This window comes from Heliangelus exortis, chromosome 4 (genome assembly GCF_036169615.1).
Source record: "Heliangelus exortis chromosome 4, bHelExo1.hap1, whole genome shotgun sequence".
NCBI classification, from domain to species: domain Eukaryota; kingdom Metazoa; phylum Chordata; class Aves; order Apodiformes; family Trochilidae; genus Heliangelus; species Heliangelus exortis.
The window spans coordinates 1986143-2012028 of record NC_092425.1 but is presented as its reverse complement, the minus strand read 5'-3'; the positions used below and the strand labels follow the sequence as shown (position 1 = coordinate 2012028).

General features: G+C 40.1%; 1 protein-coding gene across 2 annotated transcripts in view; it reads left to right on the top strand.

Moving 5' to 3' along the window:
• Positions 1-25886, top strand: part of MANBA (mannosidase beta) — a 42810-nt gene that overhangs the window by 8204 nt on the left and 8720 nt on the right. Inside the window, exons 2-14 of one of the 2 annotated variants that reach the window (XM_071742586.1) lie at positions 292-386; positions 880-985; positions 2860-3030; positions 5703-5826; positions 8190-8365; positions 11906-12016; positions 16219-16370; positions 17432-17549; positions 20250-20336; positions 20876-21043; positions 22158-22376; positions 23734-23898; positions 25120-25264. In XM_071742586.1, coding sequence (XP_071598687.1) covers positions 292-386; positions 880-985; positions 2860-3030; positions 5703-5826; positions 8190-8365; positions 11906-12016; positions 16219-16370; positions 17432-17549; positions 20250-20336; positions 20876-21043; positions 22158-22376; positions 23734-23898; positions 25120-25264 — 1837 coding nt within the window. The remainder of the gene's footprint in view (positions 1-291; positions 387-879; positions 986-2859; positions 3031-5702; positions 5827-8189; positions 8366-11905; positions 12017-16218; positions 16371-17431; positions 17550-20249; positions 20337-20875; positions 21044-22157; positions 22377-23733; positions 23899-25119; positions 25265-25886) is intronic. The other variant, XM_071742587.1, reaches the window with a different exon arrangement.

Sequence of the window (25886 nt, the reverse complement as noted above, 5' to 3'; positions counted from 1 at the left end):
ATGTAAAAAAAAAAAAAAATCCTGCTCCCTCTAGGTTGAGGGAGTGTGAATTATTATAGCAAATATGTTTTGATCTATATAAGTCAAGTCAAGTTCTACCAAAACTTTGCTTTCACATGTTATTTCAAAGATGAAAAAGAGGAATATCAGGACTAACAAATTGAGGTGGATTTTGCATTTGCAGACTGTCTGAAGGAAGAAGTGCTCCTCTGGATATCACAATGCACTTCATGTAGTTACCTATATTACTAAACAAGTGTTGTCATTTTCTTTTTCTTGGCCTGTTGTTAGGATCCATACTACAGATTTAATGATGTGATGTACAGGTGGATCTCACTGGATAACTGGACTTACAGCAGGACATTCAATACTCCTTTTGACATCAGGTATGCAGTAAAGATATATCTGAAATGGTTCTGTGTCATCTTTCATGCAGAATTGCTAGTTAATCCATCAGCTTAAAATCTGCTTAATGGTTTAGTATCTAATAAAGCAAATCAGGCAATAATGTCCAGCTGCAAAGCTATTGCAAAACAACACTTTTTGTTGCTTTTTCCTTTTTTTTTTTTTTTCACTTGTTAAAAATGACTCATGAGTTGCCAACTAAGGAAGAACAAATACTTAGGCTAATTGGAAGGCAGCCCATCTGATGGCTGGTGGGTATGTGAACATGCTGTGTTGCAGACTTGAGCACTTCAGCTGTCATCTTAATTTAAATTTTTAAAGCTATTACATAGCCACACTGGGTCAGACATTTTTGGAAGTAATTGAGACAACTGCTGCTAAAGATAATGTTGACATTTTTCTATTGTCTGTCTCCTGTGTGTTGCTAACTCGAGGTACTCTAACAGTTTTTTATGTGCATGTTATCTCCTCTAGAAAGTGGCAGAAAGTGAATTTGGTTTTTGAAGGAGTAGATACAGTAGCACAGATCCGGATGAACAACATCACTCTTGGGAGAACAGACAACATGTTCATCAGATATGTAAGTGAGCTGTTTATTTCTGAAGGTGCTTCTGTGTTTTCTTCAAAGCCCTTTTGTGCTGAGCACTTTCAAATACACATGAAAACAGGTCCTTGGGTGCAGAAAGTGTTGACCTGAGGGCTGCATGTGTAACCAGGTAACTGAAAGAGAAGTGTTCTTACCTCTTCAGTAGCAGCAGGGTCAGCTCTAGAGGTCAAGATGTCTTGTTCTGAATGCAAGAGGATCAGTTCAGCTAATAAAATAAGTCTTGCTTCTTGGGATCTGTCACAGCTCCAGGAAAACATAAGCTTAAAGCTGTTATATTAGCTGTAAATCTGCTTACTAATTGGTATTAGAGTGGTTTTCGTGTGGATTCTGAAATGAAAATGCACACATTGCAAAGCTTTTGTAAGTGTTCCCATATTGGTTTTTTTTTTATATTGGTCTTTTTCTTTCTAATATTGAGCTTTTGGTAACATTGTCTTGCATTTTTGGGCTTACCCTATGTCAGCATGAAGGGATCATTATAGAATGATCTTGAGAGTAGCAAAAGCATTCAGACTAGTTTGATAGCTTTAAAATATAAAGTTATTTTGGGTACTAGGAGAAGGGACAGTCCTTGCTTTTCTTCTAAAAGAATCCTAAGAGGAAAACTGAAAGGGAAAATGTTACTAGAATAACTGGAAATCTGGAGTCTTCATATCTCAGTGTTTACCATTCTGGTAGATTTTATTGCAGAGGTTCTGTCCTGAGACATAAAAGCTGGATTCTGCCACCCCTCTGTGTCACTTGGGACAGACCACTTAGTTTCTCTGTGACTTAGTTTTACCATCTGTGAAATAAGAAATTTCACTTAACCAAATTGTAATTATTTACTCTTTGGAGGGTATCTAAAGGGTTGCCAGTAGTAGGCTGTGTAAAAGTGGGAAGTGGTATTATTTTGCCCTTCTTTCAGCAAATTCATCCTGTGTCATATTGTAACAGTTCATGGAATGGCCTTCCCTGGAAAACCAGTAAATTGTATTAGATGGAGTCTAGGATTACTGTGACCCAGAATTCTGCTTTGCTCACCTGTTCCACATGACCACTGTGCCTGTGGGAAGGAGTCTGTAAAGGCTGCTGGAGAATGCTACTTGCTTTGTTATTTTCTGCAGGATGCCACAGATAGAAGTGATCCTAACTTGGCTGCTCACAAGTTGGAAAAAATTGCCAAGGCTTTTCTTATCACAGATGAACAGTGTGAAGAAGAAATGTGAATTAACCTTTGGGATGGTATTATTTTGATAGCACAGGATAATTCTGAAAGCAGACACTTAGCATTCTGTCCAGCCACACTGAAGAGGATTTTGGGAGGCAGTGAGGAAGTCCCCAGGTGCTTTATTTTGTAGCGGCATAGAATGTGTGTCTGTGCATTCTAGGGATGAGAGTACAGGTGGCATGAAATAGAACTTCACAGCACTGCCACAGAGGGCAGCTCATTGAGGTGGGTAAGCTGGCAGTGTGTGTTGGAAGGACTTGTGTACAGCCCAGCTCTCTGAGCTGGAACAAAGCGTTTTCCTAAGGATGCAGATGAATTCTGAGCGAGGAAGGACTGCAGAGCCTCTCTTGCCACCCTTCAGGCGTTTCTGAGTGCAAGCAGAGTGCTGCAGCCTGCGATGGGAGCTCATTATGGGGGAAGTTGTTTGCCCAGAAACATCATCTTGTATCTGGAATGTTACTATGTTTTTCTGTTTTCAGCTGAAGAAGTAACTTTGCTTTTCCTTCAAAACCCAGAGCCTGTAGTTCAAATGCTTTTGAATAAGGTGTGTGGGATTAAAATCCCAATGTAACAATGATTATAAATCTCATAAGTAAATGTCAGTGCTGTAATGACTTGTTCTGCTTTCTTGCCCTAGAGCTTTGATATCAGCAGCCTGATCAGGGAGGTCAACGTTGTCGAAGTGCATTTCTTGTCAGCCATTTCCTATGCAGCAGAGCAGAGCAGGTGTCACAAAGGATACAGCATCCCCCCAGCGTGCCCTCCACCTGTGCAGCAAGGAGAGTGCCATGTGAATTTCATCAGAAAGGTAGGGGCAGAACTGCCTGGCTCTGCCTTCAGGCTTGGAATGAGGAATGCACCACATGCTGTCCTTACAGATGTATCCTGTGAGGAACATGCAGTGTCATAAGTAGGGCATTTTTTTCATTGCAGCTTCCTTCTCCTGTCCCTTCCAGAAACCTGTAATTTAGCACGTTGAAAATACAAGAAGCATAGGCCAGGTTTGTTATCTAGGTGATAAGAATGTTTAAGAGGCTGTTTTCATCAAGGAGTCAGCAAGGAGACTTGCTGCTAAGTGCAGGATAGTGTTGGGAAATGTGTAATCATTACATTTGGATTCACTGAGGGGTTTTATATGCCAACAATAGAGTTCATGCTTGCAAACACCAGTGTAGATTGCCATGGCTTTAAAAATCTTAGTGAAGCAGCTTTGTGGGAGTTTGCTGTTGCTCATGTGCTGTGCTATTTATACTGGGCAGCTCAGGAATGGCCTGAGAAATGTTACCTTAAGAGAGGACCTGGTCTCATCTTATTATGGTGTTGTGAGGTGTGGTTTTTCAGCACATATTCAGTGAAAAAAACCAATGTAATATGCAAGGAATAAAGCTCAGAAACTCTGATTTAAGGTATGGCTTCATTGCTGTTAAAACTTACACAAGGCTAACTATTATTTGAGCAGTATCATGTATTTCTGATATCTTTGCAGCAGCTAGACAAAATGGCTGGGTGATCTGATTTTGTACTTTCTCTTTTTGGGTGTTTTTGCATGTTTGTCTCCACCTAAATGCCTTTCTTGTTCATCGTACTTAACCTTTTAATAAAGTAATTTTAGAGCCTCCTGAAAAAAACCCAAACAAAACCCAAACAAGTGGAATTCTGTTAATCTAAACCTGGATGCGATTTCCTTTAAAATTTTTAATGGAAGGTGGGCTCCATGTTGTCCTGGGAAGATCCTCCAGGATTAAGATGTTGCCTTTATTACTACTTGCTGCTACTTTGACCTTCATTACATTTTAGAAATTTAGTTAATTCTTCTGAGTCCACTGTGTTTCTTAGAAATCAGTGCAGGGAGGAGCTTGGAAGGAAGCAGGCACTTAAACAGCTGTGGTCTTATTTATAGAGCAGAATTGGCCAGGAATGTTTTTATGCTTTACTGAACTATACCCATAAATTTGTAAGAAAGTACCCCAGTGGTTTTCCTCAAAGGAGCTTTTTGACTTGTACTTGGAAGCTGCTCCAGACATTTCCAGAAACATTTTTAATTCAAGTAATATGGCAACAACAGTAGCCATGTCACCTCTAAAATAAACAAACATCCTAGAACGTGGCACATGTGAGCTGACTGCTTACATTCTTAGAGTAATGGAGAGCTTGTTTACAGGTTTGAGGTTCAGTATCAACTGCAGAAAACAGATCTAAATCTTCACAGGAGTTTGTGGCAAGATGCAAGCCTTCCATGGGCAATGTGCTTCAGTGATACAAACATATTGATGCTTAGGTCACACTATTTCTGATACCCATCTCTGCAGGATTATTAGAGATAATACACCGATCATCTGTCGGTGTTTAATTTGTTTATTTTGTGTAAAGGGAATGTTACTTTCAATCTGACTTGTTTTCTAAGAATGTGTTTTTCCACACAGTGCTTGCTCCCTGAAAGGCTCTTTTGCAACCTGATAGGCAGGCAGGCTGACTCCAGCAGTTCAGTGGGTAGGCTGGACTTGTGCAGTGTGGTTTGCCAAAATTAGTATGCCTTAGCTGTAAGTTATTAATCTCTAAATTTAGAACTGTAGGTCACTGTAGAAGATTTTAAGGAGATCTATTGTATTTTCTTTGGGGGCTGGGGCTGTGTGAAGCTTGGAGGGCAGCTGAATTGATGTCTTCAAGGGATTTGTTAAATGGGGGTCTGACCAGGTTTGAAAACAGTTAAAAGGGAAGCAGTGTTGGTGCTTCTCAGTCTGAACAGCATTTTATAATTCTCCCAGTTATTCTGATGGTAGAACCAGAACTAAGCTCTTTCTTAACTATCTTCCCTTTGTTTTTGTATCAGAGAACCATAAAAAGGGGAGAAACAGTGAACATGACTGAACTACACAAATGCACCAGATATTCACATATCTTTATTTGTACTAATCAGGTGTTGTAACAAAAAAATAGGGGTTAAAGTATTCCAGCTATACCCACGATTTTTAATTTGGTATTTTTCTTTTAGAATACTTTAACATTTGTAACCATCAGTTTCTTGCTTACTTTGTCTTTTAGGTATACAAATAAATACTGACACTACAAAATAAGATAATTCATAATTCATAATTCAGTGCTGAACTGAGAGTAACCTGCTGGCTTGAATTTTACATAATTACTGTTAGGATTTTTTGAATTTAGGTATTTACTGTGGGTTTTTTGGGTTTTTTTAAGTGGTGGGCTAGGTGGTGTTTTGCTTTCTCACAAATATAAAGTGCTGCTATACATGGATGTTGAATACAAAACTACATTTTAGTTTTTATAATAGAAGTTTTAAAAGTGGAGTTCAGGTCAAGAAGGAAGAACTGTAGGTTTTTCTGGGTTTATGAAAACTGAAAAAAAATTTCAGCACAGGGCAGTATTTAGTTCTAGATGGCAAAGAGGTTTTATTTCTGGCACAGCATCAATGTCTGTGTGAAAAACAGGCAATTGTAACATAATAATTCTGTATTCCAGGAGCAGTGTTCATTTAGCTGGGACTGGGGGCCTTCTTTTCCCACTCAAGGAATCTGGAAAGATGTTAGGATTGAAGCCTATAGCCATTATCACCTGATTTACTTTTCTTCAACTCCTTTCTTTGGTAAGTAGTGTTACTACTTCTTACTGTTTCATCTTTGGAATGCAAACCATTTTATTGTTATGCTCAATTAAAAGATTCTCTTATTTTTGTGTGTAGCTCTTAGCACACCCTTTTAGGTCTTGAAACAGTTATTCAGTACAAACAATAGTGATTAAAAATACTGGAATTCAGAATCGTTTTTGGCTTGAAAATCCCTGAATAACTTCAGAGCTATATGAAATATAGCTGAGGTTAGCTCCTGTTTTCCACTTTTGAATCTTTTTTTCTTTAATTGGAGTGTTTTCACCAAGACTTCCAGTAAATACATCTCACTTCAGTCTCCATGTAAAACAAAAGCAAAGCTGCTGCGGGAATTGAGTTTTGTCTTGGGGAGACAAATGCACAGTGAGGAAAATTGCGGGAGGGCTGAGTTTTTCAGGACACAACGTGAAGCCCGGGGGAGAGCCGTGGTGCTTTGCAAAGACACTTTTATCAAGGCTGCAATTTGAGCAGATCACCTCCTGCCTTCCTGCCACCTAACTCACCCGACCGGTTTCCTCCCTTGACGTGGTCTTTGATTTTCTGCTCCTTTTGTCCTGAAGGTGATCGCAGCTGTGCAAAAGTAGTTTTAATTTGTCCTGAAGGTGATCGCAGCTGTGCAAAAGTAGTTTTAATTTGCTGCTGAAACTTTCTGTAAAGGGGAACACGCCTCACTGCAGACCACCCGCGTGCTTTTCTTTCACTGCCTGTTGAGCAGCAGCCTTCAGTGGAGGAAAAGCTCAGCACAGGAGTCCTCAGCACTGGCTTGAATTGCAGCCCTTGGGAATAGAGTATGAATAAAAGGGGAAGACGTCACTCACTGGCTGCTTTTAAAGCTTCCTGAAATAGCTGCAGGTCTTAGCTAGAATTAACGTGACTGGAATTTCCATGGAAAGCCCCAGCACAGACTCTGTGTGCTCTTTATAAATTAAGTTACAGTAAAAAGTCTTTTCTGGTCCCTCCCACATTGCCACAACTCCACCTTCTGGTAGGCAGTGTCTTGCTCTCTGGAGAGGAAAGCAAACCTCTTGGAATCAGCAGAGTGATTTGGAACCTGTGCCACAGCTTATTTAGTATTCAAGCTTAATAGCGTTTGAAAAATAAAGAGTAAATTAACAACTTGAATTTAAGGTGCCTCTGCGGTTGTATTGCTCATCATATTGAGTATCACATCCTTTTGACCACTGAGTCTGTAAAAGATACGTTGTTCTCAGTTTCTGGAACACAGTTCATGCAGCTAAAAGTGGGCTGGAATTTCTCTGTGCCTTTGGAGGGACTGTAATGGCTGAACCTTGTGGGGTGTGGTGGGTGTTTTTTTAACCCCTTCCACATTTCTCAAGATTGGTCTTCCCTGAGTAGTGCTGGGGGTAATACAAACTTAGGAACACATTTATTGCTCTTGTTCTACAAAAGACAGTGAAGATCACATCAGGGCTGAGTGTGGTTCTTGGCTTTTGGAGAGAGCTCTCTGTCCTGGAGGAAGGAAGGCTAGAATATAGAGATGAGAAGAGAAAGTATTGATTAGTAGGTCCTGTATACAAAAATATGTCTTAGTTCTAGTTTTCCTTCTGTTTTATGTCCTTTTGCTTAGATGTTCATCTGTAATATTGGAGCTATAGGATTAGCCAGGCTGTGTTTATAGCTAGGTAATTTAATTGCTGTGGTTAATAGGAAATTTACACATAAATCTTGAGTACCCTTGACCCTGGCTTGCCTAATTCAGTAAGTTTTGTGAAGGAGAGGACTCTCTGAGCTAACTGAACAGTGACCTCTGGGAAGTCATCACCTTTTTTCCTCCTCTACACTTAGGTGGCAGAAGGGACACAAAGATACAGCCTGTCAAGTCTAGACACAATGGGCCCAATTCATCCCCAGCATAACTCCATTCATTTTGTCTGGTGACTCTGGGATGAATTCAGCTCATTTTCTGTTAACACTGTTTTTGTTTCATCAGCAGAAGTGATTGTACTGCCCTGTGATTACAATCTTTCCCAAAGAGTGCCATGTTCATACGAGTGCTGACTAAAAGCAAATATAATGTCTGTGGTGCTTGGTGGGAAAAAAAAATCCCTCCTAATAAAGTGACTGGTGCCATGGCCTCTCACTTTTGCACAGAACTCTGAAAAAACCCTGGGTGGCTTTTGAATGAAAAAAAAAGGAGTTATAAATCATATTGCCTTGTTCTCTTCTGAGTCAGAAAATGCAAACACAGGAATCAAATGCAATAAAATTGTTATATTTAATCTGAGGTGTTTGAATTGTTTGTTTGATGAGAGATTGTGTTTACTAATAGGTATATAAGCACAATTCCTGAATTCCTGAATTTTTTCTTGCCCTTCACTTAGAAAAGAGTGCTCAGCAGTGGAGTCTTGAAATCAAGGCTATTTTTCATGTAGTCAGCTCCAAGCCAATTGCAGGCCTGGTGACTGTGAGCATTCCCAAACTGCAAACACAGCAAACCTTTGGTGTGAAACTTCAACCTGGAGAAGGCAGCATTGTGCTGCTTGTAAACATCAACAAGGTAAGGAGGTGTGTCTGGAATCCTCACCAACTGCAGAATTATTTTTTTTTAAGTGTGTCTCTCTGCCTTCATGCCAGTTTTATGCCCCCCTCCCCTTCCTTACAATGATCCTTTAACTTGAACAGCAGTTCTGACCTTATGGGATAGGAGAACAGTTTTTTCTCTCTAAAAATTTATGTCTGGGTGACTGCAGAGCCCAGTGACAAAAAAGATCACACACAAATCAGCATCACCAACCTCTATTAAATGAGCTTCTTAGGTAGATAACCTTTGGATAGCCTGTGTCACTTCAATTAACTGGCACTGGCTATCTTGTCTCTCCTGCTGTTTTTACTGGTCTGGTTAAGACTAGAATGTTCTTCAATACACATGTCTGTTCCAGGAAAGAGAGGAAACACTCTTAACTTCTCAGGACATACACTCTTTCAGGTAAATAATAGCAAAAGAGTCATAAATCACTTGGTGGGAGTAAGATTGGTGGAAATTCTGTGAGGTAGTGCTTCCTTACATTGGCTTCTAGTCCCTTGGGTAGACAGAACTCTGGAGGAATTTTACAGAGGTCAAGGGTGCTGTAATGAGGAGGGAACTCAACTGAAAAATGATTTGTTATACAGCCCAGTGATGAACGAGGAAACAATCACTTGGTTTTACCTTCAGAGGGTGTTGGGAAGCTGTGTGCTGGCAGACTTAATTCACCAACATTATTTCAGTTCTGTATAATTTGTTTTGCTGGCTTGTTGGTGGTGTGCTTTTTTGTTTGGGTTGGGTTTGTTTTGTTTTTTAGAAACTGTTGAGTTTTATCAAACAGATGCAATTAAGATACATAGGCTTGAAAGCTGAAGAAAATCAGTGTGTCTTGACCAATAGGTGGGTGTCTTCCATTAGGCAGTGAGCCCAGGGGGACAAAAAGAACCATGAACTTGATTCTGGCTTCTTGCCCAGAGGGCACGGCCCTAGTGGAGCTGACTGAGCACAACTGGACCTGACCAGTGGGCAGGGTGGGAGCCCTGGGAGACACAGTGGCTGCTGCAGCTAATGGTGTTCTCTGCTGGAGCAAACAGCAAAACAGGAGCCACTCTCTGCTTTGCAGCCACAAGGCACAGTTAGAGTTGGGGGTGAGCAAGGTGCTGTGAGAAGGAATCATAGAATCACCATACAATCAGGTTGGAAGGGACCTCAAGGATCATCTGCTCCAAGCCTTCTGATATTATTGTTTGTATGAGATGTCCCAGCACCCCGTGGAGCTGAGACTGAAAAATTTCCACAGTGGAGGAATCCTCCCTTTCCCCTGGGAGACCATTCCAGTGTCTGACTGTCCCCAGAGTGAAAAATTTTCCTCTGGTGTCCAGTGGGAATCTCCCCAAGAGCCACTTGTGCCCATGGCCTCTCGTCTTGTCCATGGGACTCCTTGTAAACAGGGAGCCTCCATCTGCTTTGGAGCTGCCCTTTAAGGAATTTAGGACTTCTGGCAGTTAATAACATTTGAGGGTCTGCCCTCAAACCTTAGTATATTTTACTGGGTGTTCTGGTTTTCTCTGTTGCTGTGTAACTCTGCACTGTTTCCCCAGTTTGAAGGCATTTTGAGTGTGTTCTCAAGTTCTTTTGTCAGTTGTTTGAGTGGAGAAGAGGCCTGTGGTAAAGGCAAGCATGGTTTTCATGTTCAAGTGTGCACACCCAGTGATTTGCAGACTTATGTGCTTGGCTGTATCTTGACAGGATTGCATGAAAGGATGCAAACATACAGTTTTTTGTTACTGTTGTCTGACCTGGATGAGCAATGCCAAATACCCAATATCATTTCAAACAATCATTAGTCTCTGTTTAACCTTTTCAGGGGTTACATTAAACGGGCACAGCAATCTGAAACTTAAAAAAATTATTTTAGTTTATTTAATTGCCTGACCACCAACCTCAGAAAAATCTGTTAGTGGAGTAGGATTGCAGGTTTGTGAGGAAGCAGAGCAGAGGCAACAGTGCTTTGTTATTCTTTGTACAAAAAAGGCTTTGCTGCATGAATTCACACCAGCTGATTTTACAAGGAGCCCTGCAACGTGTTCTCATCTATCTGTGAGCCTAACAGAGCCCTTGCTCTGTGTGATAGACCTGTGTGGTGTGAGCTAAGGACTGAGACCTCACCAGCCTTTTATTTCTAGCTGAGGGTTTACTGCAGAAAATGTTGTGAAGTCAGGAGGAGCTTTAGAGCTCCGCGTAGCAGCCTTCCTGCAGTTGCCACACCAAGTGCTGTGTTGCTGACAGCATTTTGCTTATCAGCTCATGCTAAGCACGGGGATGACATCATTAGTGGCCAATGAGACACCCCAGCCCTGCCAGGCAGCTGTGAACACTCCCTTGTTGTCGAGGCACACACAGATTTTTCTGCTTCCATTTGTATCTGTGCAGCACAGAGGTTTGTGCTTCTGCACAAGCAGCTAGGACAGTTCTGCATCAGGGAAGCTGAAATGTTAGTGGGTAAATTCATGGTTGTTTCCAAGTGTGGCCAGGGCAAAACATATTGCTGGGCTGCTGCCTGGCCTCATTTCATTTGAAAAGATTGAGGCACTCCTTACATGGCTCTATTCAGAGCTGATCCCTCCATTGTTTGGTTGCATGCATTATTGCTTGCTTTCCATGATTTTTGTGTTGTGCACTCAACTGGTAAATGTTGGCAATAGTATTGAGCAAGCAGGAGTAGGCTGCTGGAATTGAGATATAAATACTACTCTGTGGCTCCAAGAATGAGAAAAATAAACCATTGTCATCCTAGAGGTAGTTTATGTCTGTAAAAACTGTGGAGTACTAATGATGTGATTAGGAAGGGCAGAGAAAAAGCAGAAACCACTGAAAAAAAAATATGAAACTTATAATTTGACTTAAAAGCTTGACATAAGTGAGGCAGTCAGTGTGGTCATATATTACCAAAGTCACAATGGAAAAGTATCACTTTTGTATATTGAATATTGTATATGATGGGTAAAAGAGTCAATGAGAGAAGGGGTATGAGACAGAAGCTGGTGAGCAGTGTCTACTTCTGACACAGATATTTGAATATTCTATTTCTGACACAGATATCTGAATATTTTGTCAGTGTACCTCACCTGAAGGGTAGACATGCATGTGGACACAAGATGAAGTCAGAGCCTGGACTTCAGTGGAAGAAATCACACCTCTCCCTTTAAGTAATTTTCCCTTAAGAGCTGCAGCTGGAGAGATCCCAGTTATGAGGCTCAGCTGAGGCACATCAGCTCGTTAGACTTGTGTTAATTAACAGAAGATAGCTGAGACCTTAGTTGCTTTTTGGGACTCTTTCTAGTCACAATACCTTTTTTTTCCTTCACTTTTTCTTTTATATTTTCAAGAGTTCTACAGTGGAGGCTTGGTGGCCAAATGGACATGGAAAGCAAACTAGGCTCAGCTGAGGCACATCAACTCATTAGACTTGTGTTAATTAACAGAAAATAGTTGACACCTGAGTTGCTTTTTGGGACTTTTTATTCACATTCCCCTTTTTTTTTTCTTCACTTTTTCTTTTATATATTTAAGAGTGCCACAGTGGAGGCTTGGTGGCCAAATGGACATGGAAAGCAAACTGGATACAACATGACTACAACTTTCTCCATGGAGGCAGGATACCAGATAGAGAAGTTTTCAAAGGTGAGTCCTTCAGCTTGATTATATCTGGTAGGCCACGTGTGCTCCATAGCAGGTATCTAGAGATATTAAATATTTTCCTGGTTTGCAATATCTGTGTGAAAATATTAGTGAGAAATAAATGTTTGTCACAGTTTGTTACCTCTTGTCCTGTAGCCTGAGCTTGAGTGGATGCTTTGTATTCAGAAGGTGGCTTACAGTTAGTTGGAATCCTCAGAAAGAAGAACATGTTTACTTCTTAAGTTTTCTGTCTCATGGAAAAAGTTTTAAACTTGATCTATCCTGCTGTTGTTTTTGTGTCATGCACTGAAGAACCCTCTTAGATTTCTATAGATTATGTGGAGGTTTATCACTGAGATTTTTCTAGTTAATTAAATTTTTTTTAAAAATTATAAGATAGACATGTTCCTAAAAAGCTAACATACATTGATTTATTAGAATGTGATAAATATGCTTTGTGTTTAAGAAAAGTAACATCTTAAATATGAGCATGAAGGTAACATTCAAGGATATTTGTATCAGTGTATCTGCAACACACTGGCTGTGTAATGATGTTTGTTTTGACTAAGAACCCTGTATATGAGAGAAAACAGCTTGGTCTTTTCTCAGATTCAGCTGCCCTTAGCTTGAACTACTCTCTGGTTTCTGATATGTTAAAATATTCTCCAAAACATTCCCTAATCCTCAGGGAAGATTTCTGGGTAACCTCCCTGTATTATAGTCCTGGGAGCTTTATAGAACTCTAACCAGCTGTGCTGGGAACCTCTTTGCCTGAGGGAAGTACCTGCTCCTGTTGAGAGCAGCACAAAACAGAATGAGAATAAAGCTAATATTCAGGACAGGCTTGGTTTTGTTTTGCTTTTTGTATTTGAATACTTTGGTTTAGAGTTTGTTTCTCAGGATTATGTGAAACGAAGTCATAGGCAGAAAGTATCTTGGAGGTTCTAGAAAGTTCTGTTTGATAAGTTGCTTTTCTTCTTGCCATGCCTACATCAGATAATTTATTACCTCTTTGACTGCCTCGTGAGGCACTTGTTTGCTTTCTTGGTTCTCTTTCCCCATCTTGCTGTATGCTTATTTCTTCAACACTGTAATCAGAGGTTTTTATTTCATGATGCTATTTTATTACTTGGATGATCCTAATATCTTGCTGTCTTCCCCTCATTCCCTGTACACCCTCTTTTTTCCTCCAGGGCTTGCAGCATGACTTCCAGAAGTCTCTCCTTTTGGCTTTCATGCTGTGTGCTAATTTGTGAGATCACTGGAGTGTTTTGTGAGCTTATTTCAGCTCCAGGCATCTCCATCCCCAGTGCTTTTTCTGCTGCTAAATCTGGGAATGCCAAATGTGATCCAGAGATCACTTAACTGGGTACAGAGCCTTTGTGCATGTCTCAAAAGGACCAGGATCTGTTTCTTAAGTGTGCACAGAACCAACTGATTGGTCTGCAGGGGCTGGAGAGCCTCATCTGTGTGCTCCAAGACTGGGAGAAATCAGTCCTCAGGCCTCAAGGTCTATCAGACAGAGTAGCCAAGGTTTTGGTAGCCAGAAAGGCAAGTCACCAAGCATACCAGGTACTGGTTGTCTCTCCTTACCTTTCATTTACCTCACAAGGCAGAAGGGAAGTGCTGTAGGAAGAGGAAGAGTTGTTGTGCTGCTGCATGGGTAGCAATGGATTGGGAATGCAAAGGCACTGAGCCCTGGGAATGTGAGATGGGGCTGAGGAGCTTTTTTACCTTGGCTTGTGCTGTATGGGTGGTCCTGGCTGGGTCTTTCAGCCTCAGATTGCCTTGGATTTGGCTTAGCTGCATGACTTCCACGTGAGCATGAATAAAACAGGATCACATTGCCTCTGTTAGGAATATAAATACTCCATTACACATGCACTCTGACACAGACCCACCCTGCCTGATGACATCCACTTAGTAGACCTTCCAAATAATTTTGAGCCCCAGCTATAAATCCCATTTAATTTTTTACCACAAAAAAGATCTGCACTCGAGATAGGAATTTTTCTCTAAGTAATTGGATTCATTAGAGGAAGGTCAGAACTTTTTGTTGTTTGTTTAGTACACACAATGTAGCTTTTCTTTTGTAACCTTCAGTAGTTAGAATAACTGTGAAAGTTGTATGAAATATTTGTGGGTTTATGTTCTTTCCAATTCAACTTCTCATGTCAAAATGAATGAAAAATGCTAGGAATGGGTGTAAGACTTGTCCTAAAACCAAGTTCATCTTCATGCTGGTCCATATTCAGCCAGCTGTGCATGCAACAGGATCACAGTAGAAAAAAGGCACATCCATGTGCACAGAGATACTGAGCAGGGAGTCTGAAAAGTCCTTTTAGTGGTCTGACTGTAGTTTTTCTCTATTTGGCAAATTCCTTTGTGGTTTGGATGCTGAGCCCCACTCACCACTAATCCACTGTTGCCCCTGGGGCAACTCTGCAGGACTTGGGACCAGTCCCAGTCCCATTTTCTTATTAGTTGCAGAGGGTTTTAGTTTGAGGTCAGTGGTCTGCAGTCTCCACTCATGCATCTTGTTTGGCATGTGCATTGTTTCTGTCTAGCTATTTAATAATTGACTCAGAAGTACAAAAGAAAAAAAAGTTATTTATTTGTCTTCTCAACCACTAGAAATAATTCTCTGTCTGTGTGATTCCTTTTGATAAGCTGGAAGTTTAAAAAACAAAGTCCCACAGTGAGATTAGCAGTTTCTCATTTGAACTTCAGCCTTGTCTGTTGTGTGGAAGAAAGAATGATTATTTATTTTTTTTTTTCATCTTAAGCACAGGTGTATCAGTTGCACTTAACTAGGTTAATTTTAGCCTGATTTACTCACAGTTGCCTCAGCTGCAGCTTGTGGCAGAGAGAACAAGCTGTACTCTACAAGCTGACCTTTTGACAAGGTATAGCAAATAGTCACTTGAGGGAGGAGTGGTTGTTACCTTAGGGGCAGCCTAGAATAAAAAAGGTTCCTGCCCTCCTGTTGCAAACTTGTTGCTTGATGCAAGTTGCCTGAAATTTGCTATTAGCATTCCTTCACTTTATTTAATTTCCCAAGTATCATCTCATGATAAAGAGCAACCAAAAGGCACGAGAATCATCTTCCTGGTCTAGGTAAATTGAGCTGGCACAAGGATACAGAAGAAAAAGAAGTTGAAAGCCTCCCTGAAAGAGATTTTCTGTAACACTTGGCAACTGCAGAGGTGCCCCAGATGGCAGCTGCTCTGCCCCATGGCAGGTGGGGTAAATGTCCCTACAAACAAGGGTCAGTGCACACTGTTATTGCAAGCAGGTAACTGCTCCCTCCTGACTGCTACAACTTGCTGACATCAGTGCTATCAGGGTACCCCTCAGAGCAGCATTGTTGCTGGGAGTGAAATAAAGCCCAGAAAACCTCCATAATGATTTGTTGAGAAGTTTTCTCCCTCTGCATCTGCAGCACACAATGCCAGCTATTAGGGTAGCTGTAAAAGTTTGGCTTCTGTTTGAGATGTGCTTTTATCTGGAATGACCTTTAATACCTAACACAGAGTTAGTAGTTATTTAGCTGAACTGGTCTTTCTGAAACCTTATTGCTGACCATGCTGTTCAAACACAGCTGTGGTGGCCAGAAGGTCCATCACTTCCAAACCAGCATTTGTGTTTGCATACATATCTTTTTAATTGCTACAGCTATTGGAAAGGTATCATATGAGGGCAGTAAAAAAAGATGATTCTGTTTTTCCTGGATGAACCTGAAGATAGGCATTCAGGGACAAGAGTTATAGCTGAGCTCCTGCAGTCTCCCTCTGTAAGGAGAAAATTGCAGATAAAATGGTGTGTCTGATCTATTGCAGCCACTGCTTTCCTTTTGCTGCTCCCAGCTAAATGTGCAGCTCAATCCTGCAGCAAGAGAACATGCAGCTCTCATACACACACGTGTGCATACACATGCTTGTTTGTGGGTGCTTTCTCTCATGATAGTCACATCTAAAGGAAAAAAGCTTTATCAGAAGGATTCTTTTTATCCCTGTTACAGTGTGTTTTAACCAAGCTGGAATTTAAGAGGTGAAACCACGTCTTCTTGTCTTGACAAATTCTAAGCTGTTAGTGTTCAGCTGGGTCCCTTTTGTAGCGGATTTCTTGATTTATTTTGTGGTTGGTTTTTTTTTTTTTTTTGGTTTTTTCTTCCTGCTTTAAACCCAAATTCCATGTCTCCACAGGCCTATTTTCGGACAGTAGAACTTGTTCAGGAGCCTATTCCTGGCTCACCAGGTCTGAGTTTCTACTTCAGAATTAATGGCCGACCCATTTTCCTTAAGGGCTCAAACTGGATTCCAGCAGATTCTTTCCAGGACAGAGTGACCCCTGACATGTAAGGCCCAGCAGATGTTCTCTAAGGAGAAAGGATGATGTTTTCCTCCTCCTGATTCTCTATCCCCCTTCTATCAAAGGGTGGCACTGGGGGGTGGAACTGCTTTCAAGGCAGGACATTAATTGTGGGTTGGAGAGCTCAGAGTTAGGGCTTTATTATCTTTTAATAGATTTGAATGAATTTCATGTACAATAACTGGTGGGAAAATGGTTGTTTGCTCTCCACAGGTTACTGTCCCTTCAGGTATTTTTAGGGATGATCCTATTCCCTGGGGGACACAAGTGGGTACTTGGAGGAAGTGCCCTTCAGCCATGTCCTAACCCACCTTGTGCAGGAAGATATAAGTACATAGAAGCCTCTATTTTATTTTTTTTTCCTCTCCTGGTCCAGGCTTCTTGGCTGTCAGTGACACAGCACCCCAGAGATGCAGGTGGGACAGGGGCCATGCCATACCTTGACTGGGTTTTGTCCTGAGTAGTTGGGGAACATGAGATGTTGCAGTCTGCATGCACATGCAACTTAGAGGCTCCCAGCATGATGAAGGAAAGAATTAATGGTGCCTGAACCCCTCAGAATGAAATTCAGAGTCTCAGGCTTTCTCTTTTCCCTCTCACTTTCCCCCTTTTCACTGTGCATTGTGGAACTTGGGAAAATTGTATAGATTTCTGAATATATTTTTTAAAAAAAATTAAGTGATTGGTATTTAAAGCAAATAATGTCTAAGGAGAAAAGAGCAACCTGATTAATAAAATGCAGTATTTCCAAATCTGGTTCTGCCAATACTTCTGTAAAAACTCTTAACTCACATATGTCACTCCACATATTCCATAAGTGTAAGCACCAAGTAACATTTTCTGCACAAAAACTTGTTTTTTGAGAGTGCATGCAGCCTTAAAAGGTTACCAAAATATTGTGGTTTCTCTCAGAGTTACAAGTCTGAGGTTGCCTGCTAATGAGGAATGTTTGGGTTTGGGTTTGTGCTGTGTTTTTTGTGTAACATTAGAAACTTCTTAAGTGATAGAGTTTCACCAAACTTGTCTAAATCTTTTTGTGTTTGGCAGATTATGGCTACTCTTGAAGTCTGCAGCAGATGCTAACATGAATGCACTACGGGTGTGGGGAGGAGGAATTTATGAACAAGATGAATTTTATGATATTTGTGATGAACTGGGAATAATGGTAAAAACAATAAACACTTATTTTGTTCATTTGGTTAGTTTTTAAGTAAGATAATTAATACTTCAGCTCTAGCTGTCTTTCCTGAGAACAGGGTAAAGTACCAACCTGAGAAGTCAGATCAACCTCTTTTTTTTTGTTTGTTTGTGTTTTTTTTGTTTTGTTTTTTGTTTAATTTGAATGGCTCTTGAGTACTGAGATTGTCTGTTGAAACTGGAAGTGATATTTTGTAGACTTTATACTAGAACCCCAGCTTGTATCTTGTAACTAAGGCTTCAACTGTTCCTTCACTCATCCTCACCTCCCTTTCCAACTCAGAATCTCCCTTTCCTTTTCTCCCCACTGCCCCTTCCCAGTTAAATTTTTCCAAAATGAGAGCACCAGGACTGTGGCTTTAATTTCCTGTCTTCCATCTCTCTTCAGACCAAAGCTTTCATTTTTATATGCTGTACATCCCCTAGTTCTACATTTCCTACTCTCTCAGGGAAGAAATGAGAGAAGAAATGAACAACTGGTACTAGTGATGCCACTGAATGCAGGAAGATGTTTACATTCTAGTGATGAACATGACAGAATAACTTCTGTGTTCTGCAGGCATCAACTGGGACCTGAAACACTCAAGTAGTTGTGAAACAAACAGTGTGTGGAAGGGGAGTTAATTCAAGATCAAATTTTTTTTTTTTTTTTTCCTGTGGCAGTCAGACTGTGGGACCCAGGAGGTTTTTTTAGGTTTTACTTTTGTGAGAATAGCCCTGCTGAGGAATCTGAGTGTTTGAATATATGCCTCAGATTAAGAGGAAAGGCCTTGCAGTCTGACCTCAGTGAGCATTTAAGCCATACTGTGTTTGAGTTTTGTGTTTTCAGCCACCTCTGAGTTATCAAGATGCCAAAAAAGTCTGCTGTGGAAGTGGATTTTATTTCTTTTAAAAGTATTTCCTCCTTTATAGCAATAGCTGAAAACTTTGGGGTTTTTTTGGTTCCAATTTATTAAGCAAAAATATTTCACTAGACCTGAGGCTGAGCATGAAAGACTTTATCCAAAGGGCCATTTTGAACAAGCTGTGATTGTACCTTGCTGCAAACACTGATAATCCTAGATGAGTACCTTTGGTTATGTGAGTTTGGATACACATTTTATTAAGTTTTGATGAAACAGTGACTAGATGAGTGGAGGCCAAGTTGCAGCTGGTAACAAAATCCCAAGGAATGTGTTTGGGTTTATTCTACGGCATAAAAAGCAGGGAAACAGAATTGATACCTTGTTGCCTTCTGCTGTGTGTGCTTGGAAAAAAAAGTGTTAGATCTATTTTAATCCTGTGAATGAGCGTCCTGATTTTCAGGGCTTCTGAGGACTTGCAGTTCTTTCATTTTTGACACTAGGCACCTAAGTAGGCCACTTAGATCCTTTACAGTGCTCAGTGCAAGATTTAGATCTTATTTAGCAGCCAAAATAGCAAGCAGATGCAGAAAAACCCTTATTCTGGAGGGAGTGGTGCTGAAGGCTTTTGGGTTTGTTTCTTCTGATGGTCTTGCAAAGGCTTAGAAGTGCATGAGACTCAAACTGTGCTTAAGGGAAAACAGTGAAGGCTCACGGAAGGAAATAGGAAGAAAAAGTTCTTTTCAGTAGAAAGTTTTGAGTCTACAGAGTCACTGGAGGATTCTGAGTGTTCTTCAACCATAGTTTTGCTTTTTTGTACAAAGGTGGGAGTGTAACAAATCAAATTTCCTCCACTCTACTGTTCTCTATCTTCAGATTTTTAGGGAATGTGCATTGAAAACAGTCAGGGAAGAGCACATTCTTGCTGCAAGGAAAATGCAAGTACTTGAGGAGCTGGTCTGGCTCTCTCAGACTTTATGTAGTGTGGTGTTCAGAAAGGTTGGGCTCCTGCAGACTCCTTTGGGGCTAATGTGCTCCTCAGGAGGTCTTTCCATTAATGTTTGAGATGAATTATCAGGAGTCTCCAAGTTAGAAAAATTTAAAAAGCAGAACAGGTAAAACAACAAACTTTACCCATCTCAGTGGGCTTCTTCCTTTCCCCTGCTTTGCAGTTCTCCTTGAAGGTACAAATGGAGTTCTTGGAATTGAAAGGCTTGCTGTTCTCTATGGCATCTATTTGATCTTTCTTTGAAGAGGAAAATCACTGTCTTGTCAGAGGATCTAGTTTATTTCTGCCTCTCTTCCTGGGCAAGATTTATTCTTTTTAAGATCAGTTTGTGCATCTGGTGTGGGAGTGTTTTGTTAACAAGAACACGAGAGCTTAAATCCATGCCAGAAGAATTTCTGTCTGTTTTTAATAATAGGGATTTACTGCTACACCTGCAAAGTAGTAGATAAAAACTTGTTCTGTTCACCTGGAGATTGTCCCATGTTGACATGAGAGCAGTGTATGGGTTTTAATGATTCCACTCAAACTGGACTCCATCTACTGAGCAATATTCCACCCAGCAGTGAAGGCTGCCAGGGTCTGATTCCAAAGGGTGAATAGGCTGTAACTCTGATACTGAGGAAAACCATGGAGGTTGGGATTGTTTGCTGGTACTTTCCAAGAACAACAAATAAAACGTTTCAGTTTAATTCTTTCTGAGATAAAGAGCTTTTGGCAGAACAAAGGATTGTGCATCCCAATAACTATGTGTTTTTCAAGTGTGTAAAATGATTTGCTAACAGATATTTTTTTGTCTTGTCTTTCCTTTTCCCTGTAGATTTGGCAGGATTTTATGTTTGCATGTGCTCTGTATCCAACTGACCAGAGTTATTTAGAATCTGTAAGAGCAGAAGTTTCTCATCAGGTATTTTGTCTGTGTGTGTCTCTCTATTCCAATTGAATTCCAGAGAAAATTTTTCACCATGACAACAGTGAAGACACTGGAATAATATCCCAAGGGAAGTTCACTCAGACTGAAGAGTTTTAAGACTCATCTTGACGGGGTGCTGGGTCACCTCATTTGAACCATATTTTTACCTGTCCTCTTCTTGAGGATGTTGAAGAGCATTCAGTGAGTGAGTTCTAATGATTGCAGTGTCCCTTAGCTGAGGATTTATCTGTCACATGTGGCTGAGGAGGAGGAGGTACCTGTGCATATGGTGGATATATGTCAGTATATTGAAAGTTTGCTCTTCTCCAAGAGTATATTACAAAAGCTTGAGACTGGTGGAGAGCTGGGGGAATAGTAAACAGAGCAGATAAAACCAGCAATTAAAGTCTTAGTATCTTTAATATGCATGTGGATTTGCAATTCAAGTAGGAATCAAGTTATTGTAATTTGTTTTTATTGTGCCCTGAAGGGAAGTAATTTTGCTTGATTCCTGAACCTCAGTTGTGTTTCAGGTAAGGCGTTTAAAATCCCATCCATCAATTATTCTGTGGAGTGGTAACAATGAAAATGAAGCAGCAATTGCAAGCAACTGGTTCTCCATACCTGCTGCTGACAAAGAAGTCTATATCAAGGACTACATAATGCTTTATGTGGAGAACATCAGAGAAGTGGTTCTTAATGTAAGTGATCTCAAGAAACTGTTTGGGGATATGGCTTGGCAAAGGGTTTTAATGTTTCCAATTGGAGCAGCTTGGGCTTTTTTTGCCTTTTTTTTTTTTTTTTTTTTTTTAAATCCTTTCAGGAAATTAAAGCCAGCACATTATTGAGGAATTATTGCACTTTCCAAGCTCTTGTAAAGAGTTCTCAGAACTCAAGGGTTATTCTCACAGTAAAACAAACAGAACCTCATGTCTTTAACTCTTGGTGATTGGTAAAAAAAGACCTGAATGAATAGTGGATTATGCTGCTTTTTACCTTCCTGTTTTTAATACCTCCACAAATGGCTTCACTCCAGTGAAAAAAAAAAATTATGGAGGAACTGGACTATTTCTTCAATTGATTCACATCTCTACCTGCTTTGCTGTAACTTGTGACTCGGAACTAACTCAGGCCTCTCTCTTACTACAAGTAAGGTGCTAAATTAATCCTACCTGCAAAAGGATTCCTTCAGTGCTTTGTAGGATACTGCTGAAAGATTTAGTGTACTGAGTCTTCTGAGGCTATAAATAAAGGCAGCTCTGAACAATTTGAAATGTAACCCTTCTTCAGCCTCATCTATCTTCGCAGGCAGAGAAAGTGCAATGCCACCATGCAAGCATTAGTAACAGAATACCCTGGCTTTTTTAGGGTTAAATTTAGGTGACTACTTAATAAAGAAGGGGAAAATTATGGCCTTGTTCCTGCAAAAGCACTGCAGACGTAATGATTTTCCATAAAGAAGTCTCAGTACTCAAATATTAATGTTCCTTGAGTTTATTTTTCACGAGACACACTTTAAATGCTGTTCATTAAGAATTTAGAAGCATGTAAAGATAGAAAATCTCTTGATGTGAGGAGAGAATCCCTTAGAACAGCAGAACAAGCAATATCATGCCCAGCTGTCCTCCAAGAAGATAAAAAAGCAGCTAATTAAGCAAGTAAAGATGATGAATGTCAGGACACAAAGGGGAACGTTTGAGGAAGGACCCTTCTCCCCACCTCACCCCCCATTTTCAAAATGGGGGCTTTGGTTCAGATGATCAATCACTTCATGAGGAGTATTGTGGTGGTTTTTGCTTTGTTCTTAAATCCCAGGAAGATCAGAGTCGTCCTTTTGTTGCCTCCAGTCCCACCAATGGCTTGGAGACAGTTAGAGAGGGCTGGGTCTCTCAGAACCCTTATGACACCCATTATGGGGACACTCACTTTTATGACTACCAGAGTGACTGCTGGAGCTGGACAGTGTATCCCAAAACTCGTTTTGCTTCAGAATATGGATTTCAGTCCTGGCCTTCCTTCAGCACCATTGAAAAGGTAAGTGAGGGTGGGCTTCCACACCTCCCTCTCCCCTCAGCTCTTACTCAAGTGAGAGCCAAATTCTCTTCCTAACAAACTGCATCATCCAAACTATAGTTGGGACAATAAATTGCTAGGTGGGGTTTGGCACAAGTGGGATAGAGGGGGGTGTAATGTGGAGGGAGGGGATGCAATTCCCTCCTCAGAGTTCAATATGTTTACCTTGATGTTGTAAGAGGAATCGAGTTTAGATGAGAGACTATTATGAGATTATTAATATTCTGTTAAACTACAACATAGTAATGATTTCCAGACTCTTTCATCTGGAAATTCAGCTCTCGTGGCTAACTAGAAGTGTTACCTTTTGAGCTGTCCTAAAGAGTAATTTATTCCTTTATTCCTTTCCTGTTGCTGTGTCTAAGGATACATTCTCATTCAGAATCAAAAAAAAACATGATAATTGCCAGAGTGTGCTGAATTCTAAAATTTATTGATTTTTATAATTTTTACCAATTCCTTAAACAACTTGTTTCTATATGTATTATATGTAAGAGGATTTGGTTTTGTCTCATTGTTAAATTCAGATACTCTATCTGCTATCTTATTTATCCAGCTGGAGCAGAGATTTATGCTGTTTGTCCATTTGTTTAGAGAGAAATGAAATTCAACTAAAAGGAGTTCAGAATGCTCCTTTCAGCTTGTTGGGCAAAGTATATTACCTGAGATGGAATCAGTTCTTTAATCCATATTAATAACAAGGAAAATTATTCAATTTAGCCTAAAAAGGAGCAAATTTAAATTAAATTATTTTAAAGATACTGTAATTACAATGAAAGCTTGACAATAACTGCATGAGCTATGCTGCATCATTGTCCTTAGTTGAGAAAAAATGTTTCATTATAGTTTTTTAGAGGTAGGATTTAAAAACATAGACATTATTAGAATTTACAGCCCTATTCATTTGTGTAGCTTACACCTAAATGTGTTTGACTGGTGTACATTCTTCTGTCTTTATCTGGGATGTTTCTGATCCACTATGAATGCAAGCAAACCTCTGAGATCCCTGACCAAACTGAACCTTAGGATGAATGAGTCAAATGCCCTGGAGCCAAAAGTTGCTCTTCTGGGTTCCCCAGCAATGTTTATTTTCATTTATTTGTACAAGGTCTATAAGCAAAAGGTGTTACTGATCCAAACTGCACGAGGCACTCTAGAAAAATACTTCCAGTTTTACAATTGTTTGGATCATGCCAGCAGGCTGCTGTGGATATCTTTTCCTGGATTTCCTGTCAGTTGTTAAATGTGTATTTTGCCTTTCTATTCTGACCTCTCACTTTTGTGTTGATTTTTTTTTTTTTTTTTTTTTTTTTTAAAGGTTTCCTCCACTGAGGACTGGTCCTACACAAGCAATTTCTCTCTGCATCGCCAGCACCATGAACATGGCAATGATCAGATGCTTCAACAAATTGGGCACCATTTCAAGCTCCCCCAGGGCACAGATCCCATGAAGAAGTTCAGAGATATGATTTACCTCACTCAGGTAACAGCAAGATCTTCAGTTTGAGCAGCAGTCAGTGCTTGTTCCATCAGATACTCCCAGTGGTTAAAACTGGGCCTGTTTTGTTAGGTAATGTTCAGTCAAACAGAAAATTTCTGCACTGAGGCTTAGGTCTGGTTCTTCATCTGTAGTTACCTCCTGCTTTGCTTCTTCCTTTGTGATTTCTGTGACTTTTAAATGGTGACTTTTTAATGCTATAGGGGAACCTTAAAGTGCTGTTACTTTCTGCTGTGTTCCAAGAATTTCAGAGGCACTCTTGGTGGGGATAACTGCACATTCTCTTAGGTTTTTAATGTTTGAGAGCTTCTGTTAACAGGTTTTATATAAAACCAAAACAGCTTGAGAACTTTAGACACCAGTGACAAGAGAGCAAGGATGGATAATGCTGTGACACTGAAAACAGGGGTAAAATGTGCACAGTGAGGTCCTGACTCAAAAAGCTCAGGGAGTTTCTGCATAGTTAAGTCTGTCAGGGCCTTGTTAACAAGTTAAGCAGTTTAAGAATACCAAAATAAGGATAGCTAAAAAGACAAGCAGAATAAATTTAGCTCTCATGCCTAACTAGAAGTGTTACCTTTTGAGCTGTCCTGAAGAGTAACTTATTCCTTTATTTTGAGACTTTCTTTTAATATCTCCCCAGCCTAGTAATATCCTTTGTGAAGAAAGTAACAGGCTGTTTGGCTTCTGTTGGGAACTTGGCCAATGAAAAATTCTGAAAAGTGTTTTTTAAGGACAAGGTGGGGAAGGAGAGATAAAATGAGATGAAAATAGATTACACTTTTCAGTGCACAATTTTGACTGTATAGTGGGAATGAGTGTTCCATGTTCAGAGTATACAAATATGGACATCATGGTAATATGAGCCTGGAAGCAGGGGAACATACCTTCATTTTGCAGATTTTAGTAGTTTTTTTATTTACATTGATTTAAACCAATATTTTAAATTGATTTTTCTTGTCTTCCATTTGCCTTTCAAAGACCCTGTTGACCAGTGCTCTTCACTGGATGGAAGGCATGAAGTAGCCCCCACACAGAGTTTCTCTGAAATTATTGCTTGTTTTTATTGGTATTATTATTGCTTGTAATTATTGTTTGCAGTTCTGTGTCCTTGCTGTGAAGCATGTGTTGTATGCTAATATGTAATAAGTAAAATACAAAATAAACTTCACCAAGTTTTTTTCTCTCCTGGGTTTGTTGCCCCAGGTGATGCAGGCTCAGTGCATGAAGACAGAAACTGAATTCTATCGATTGAGTCAAAGTGAAATAATCAGGGGAGAAGGACACACAATGGGAGCTCTGTACTGGCAGCTCAATGACATCTGGCAGGCACCTTCCTGGGCTTCCCTGGGTAAGTTTTGTGACAGCCTGCTAAAAAGCACCAACTTTTGTTTGTCCTCATCTGGAAGTCTTGGAATAAGAAGTAAGACTTTGCTTTCTCTCTCTCTCTCTGTCTCGGGCAACCTGGAAAGCTTTGAACATGGTTCTGTCCATCCTTTAGAAATGTTCTGTAGGATCATCCTCATAGTCTGTGGAAGTAGAAGAGGGTGAGGAGAAAGCAATTCTTTTCCTATGGGAGTTGTGCTGTTTAAGTTCACCAACAGCAGCCACCAGCTCTTACCCTTGTTTTAGCAATGTGTAATTCAGAGAAGTTAAAGGTAACTCCTGCTATACTCAAGGAAATAATATAAATGAATCCAGACAAAGTGATGTGATGGTTAAGATTGAGGTGGTTACCTCAACCATTTGGTTACCTTAACCATTGTGATGGTTAAGATTGAGGGCACAACCTCCTTGTGAGATAAACTTTCAATTACCCTTGCTCTTCTCATGTAGAGCTGGATCTTCCTGAAATTTTGTGTGATATATCACCCAGGTTTTTAATATTTTTTTTACAATTTTGATTCTCTTAAAAGTAGAAACATCAATTATTTTAAAATTAGAAACTTTTAAGAAATTCTGATTCTAAAAGA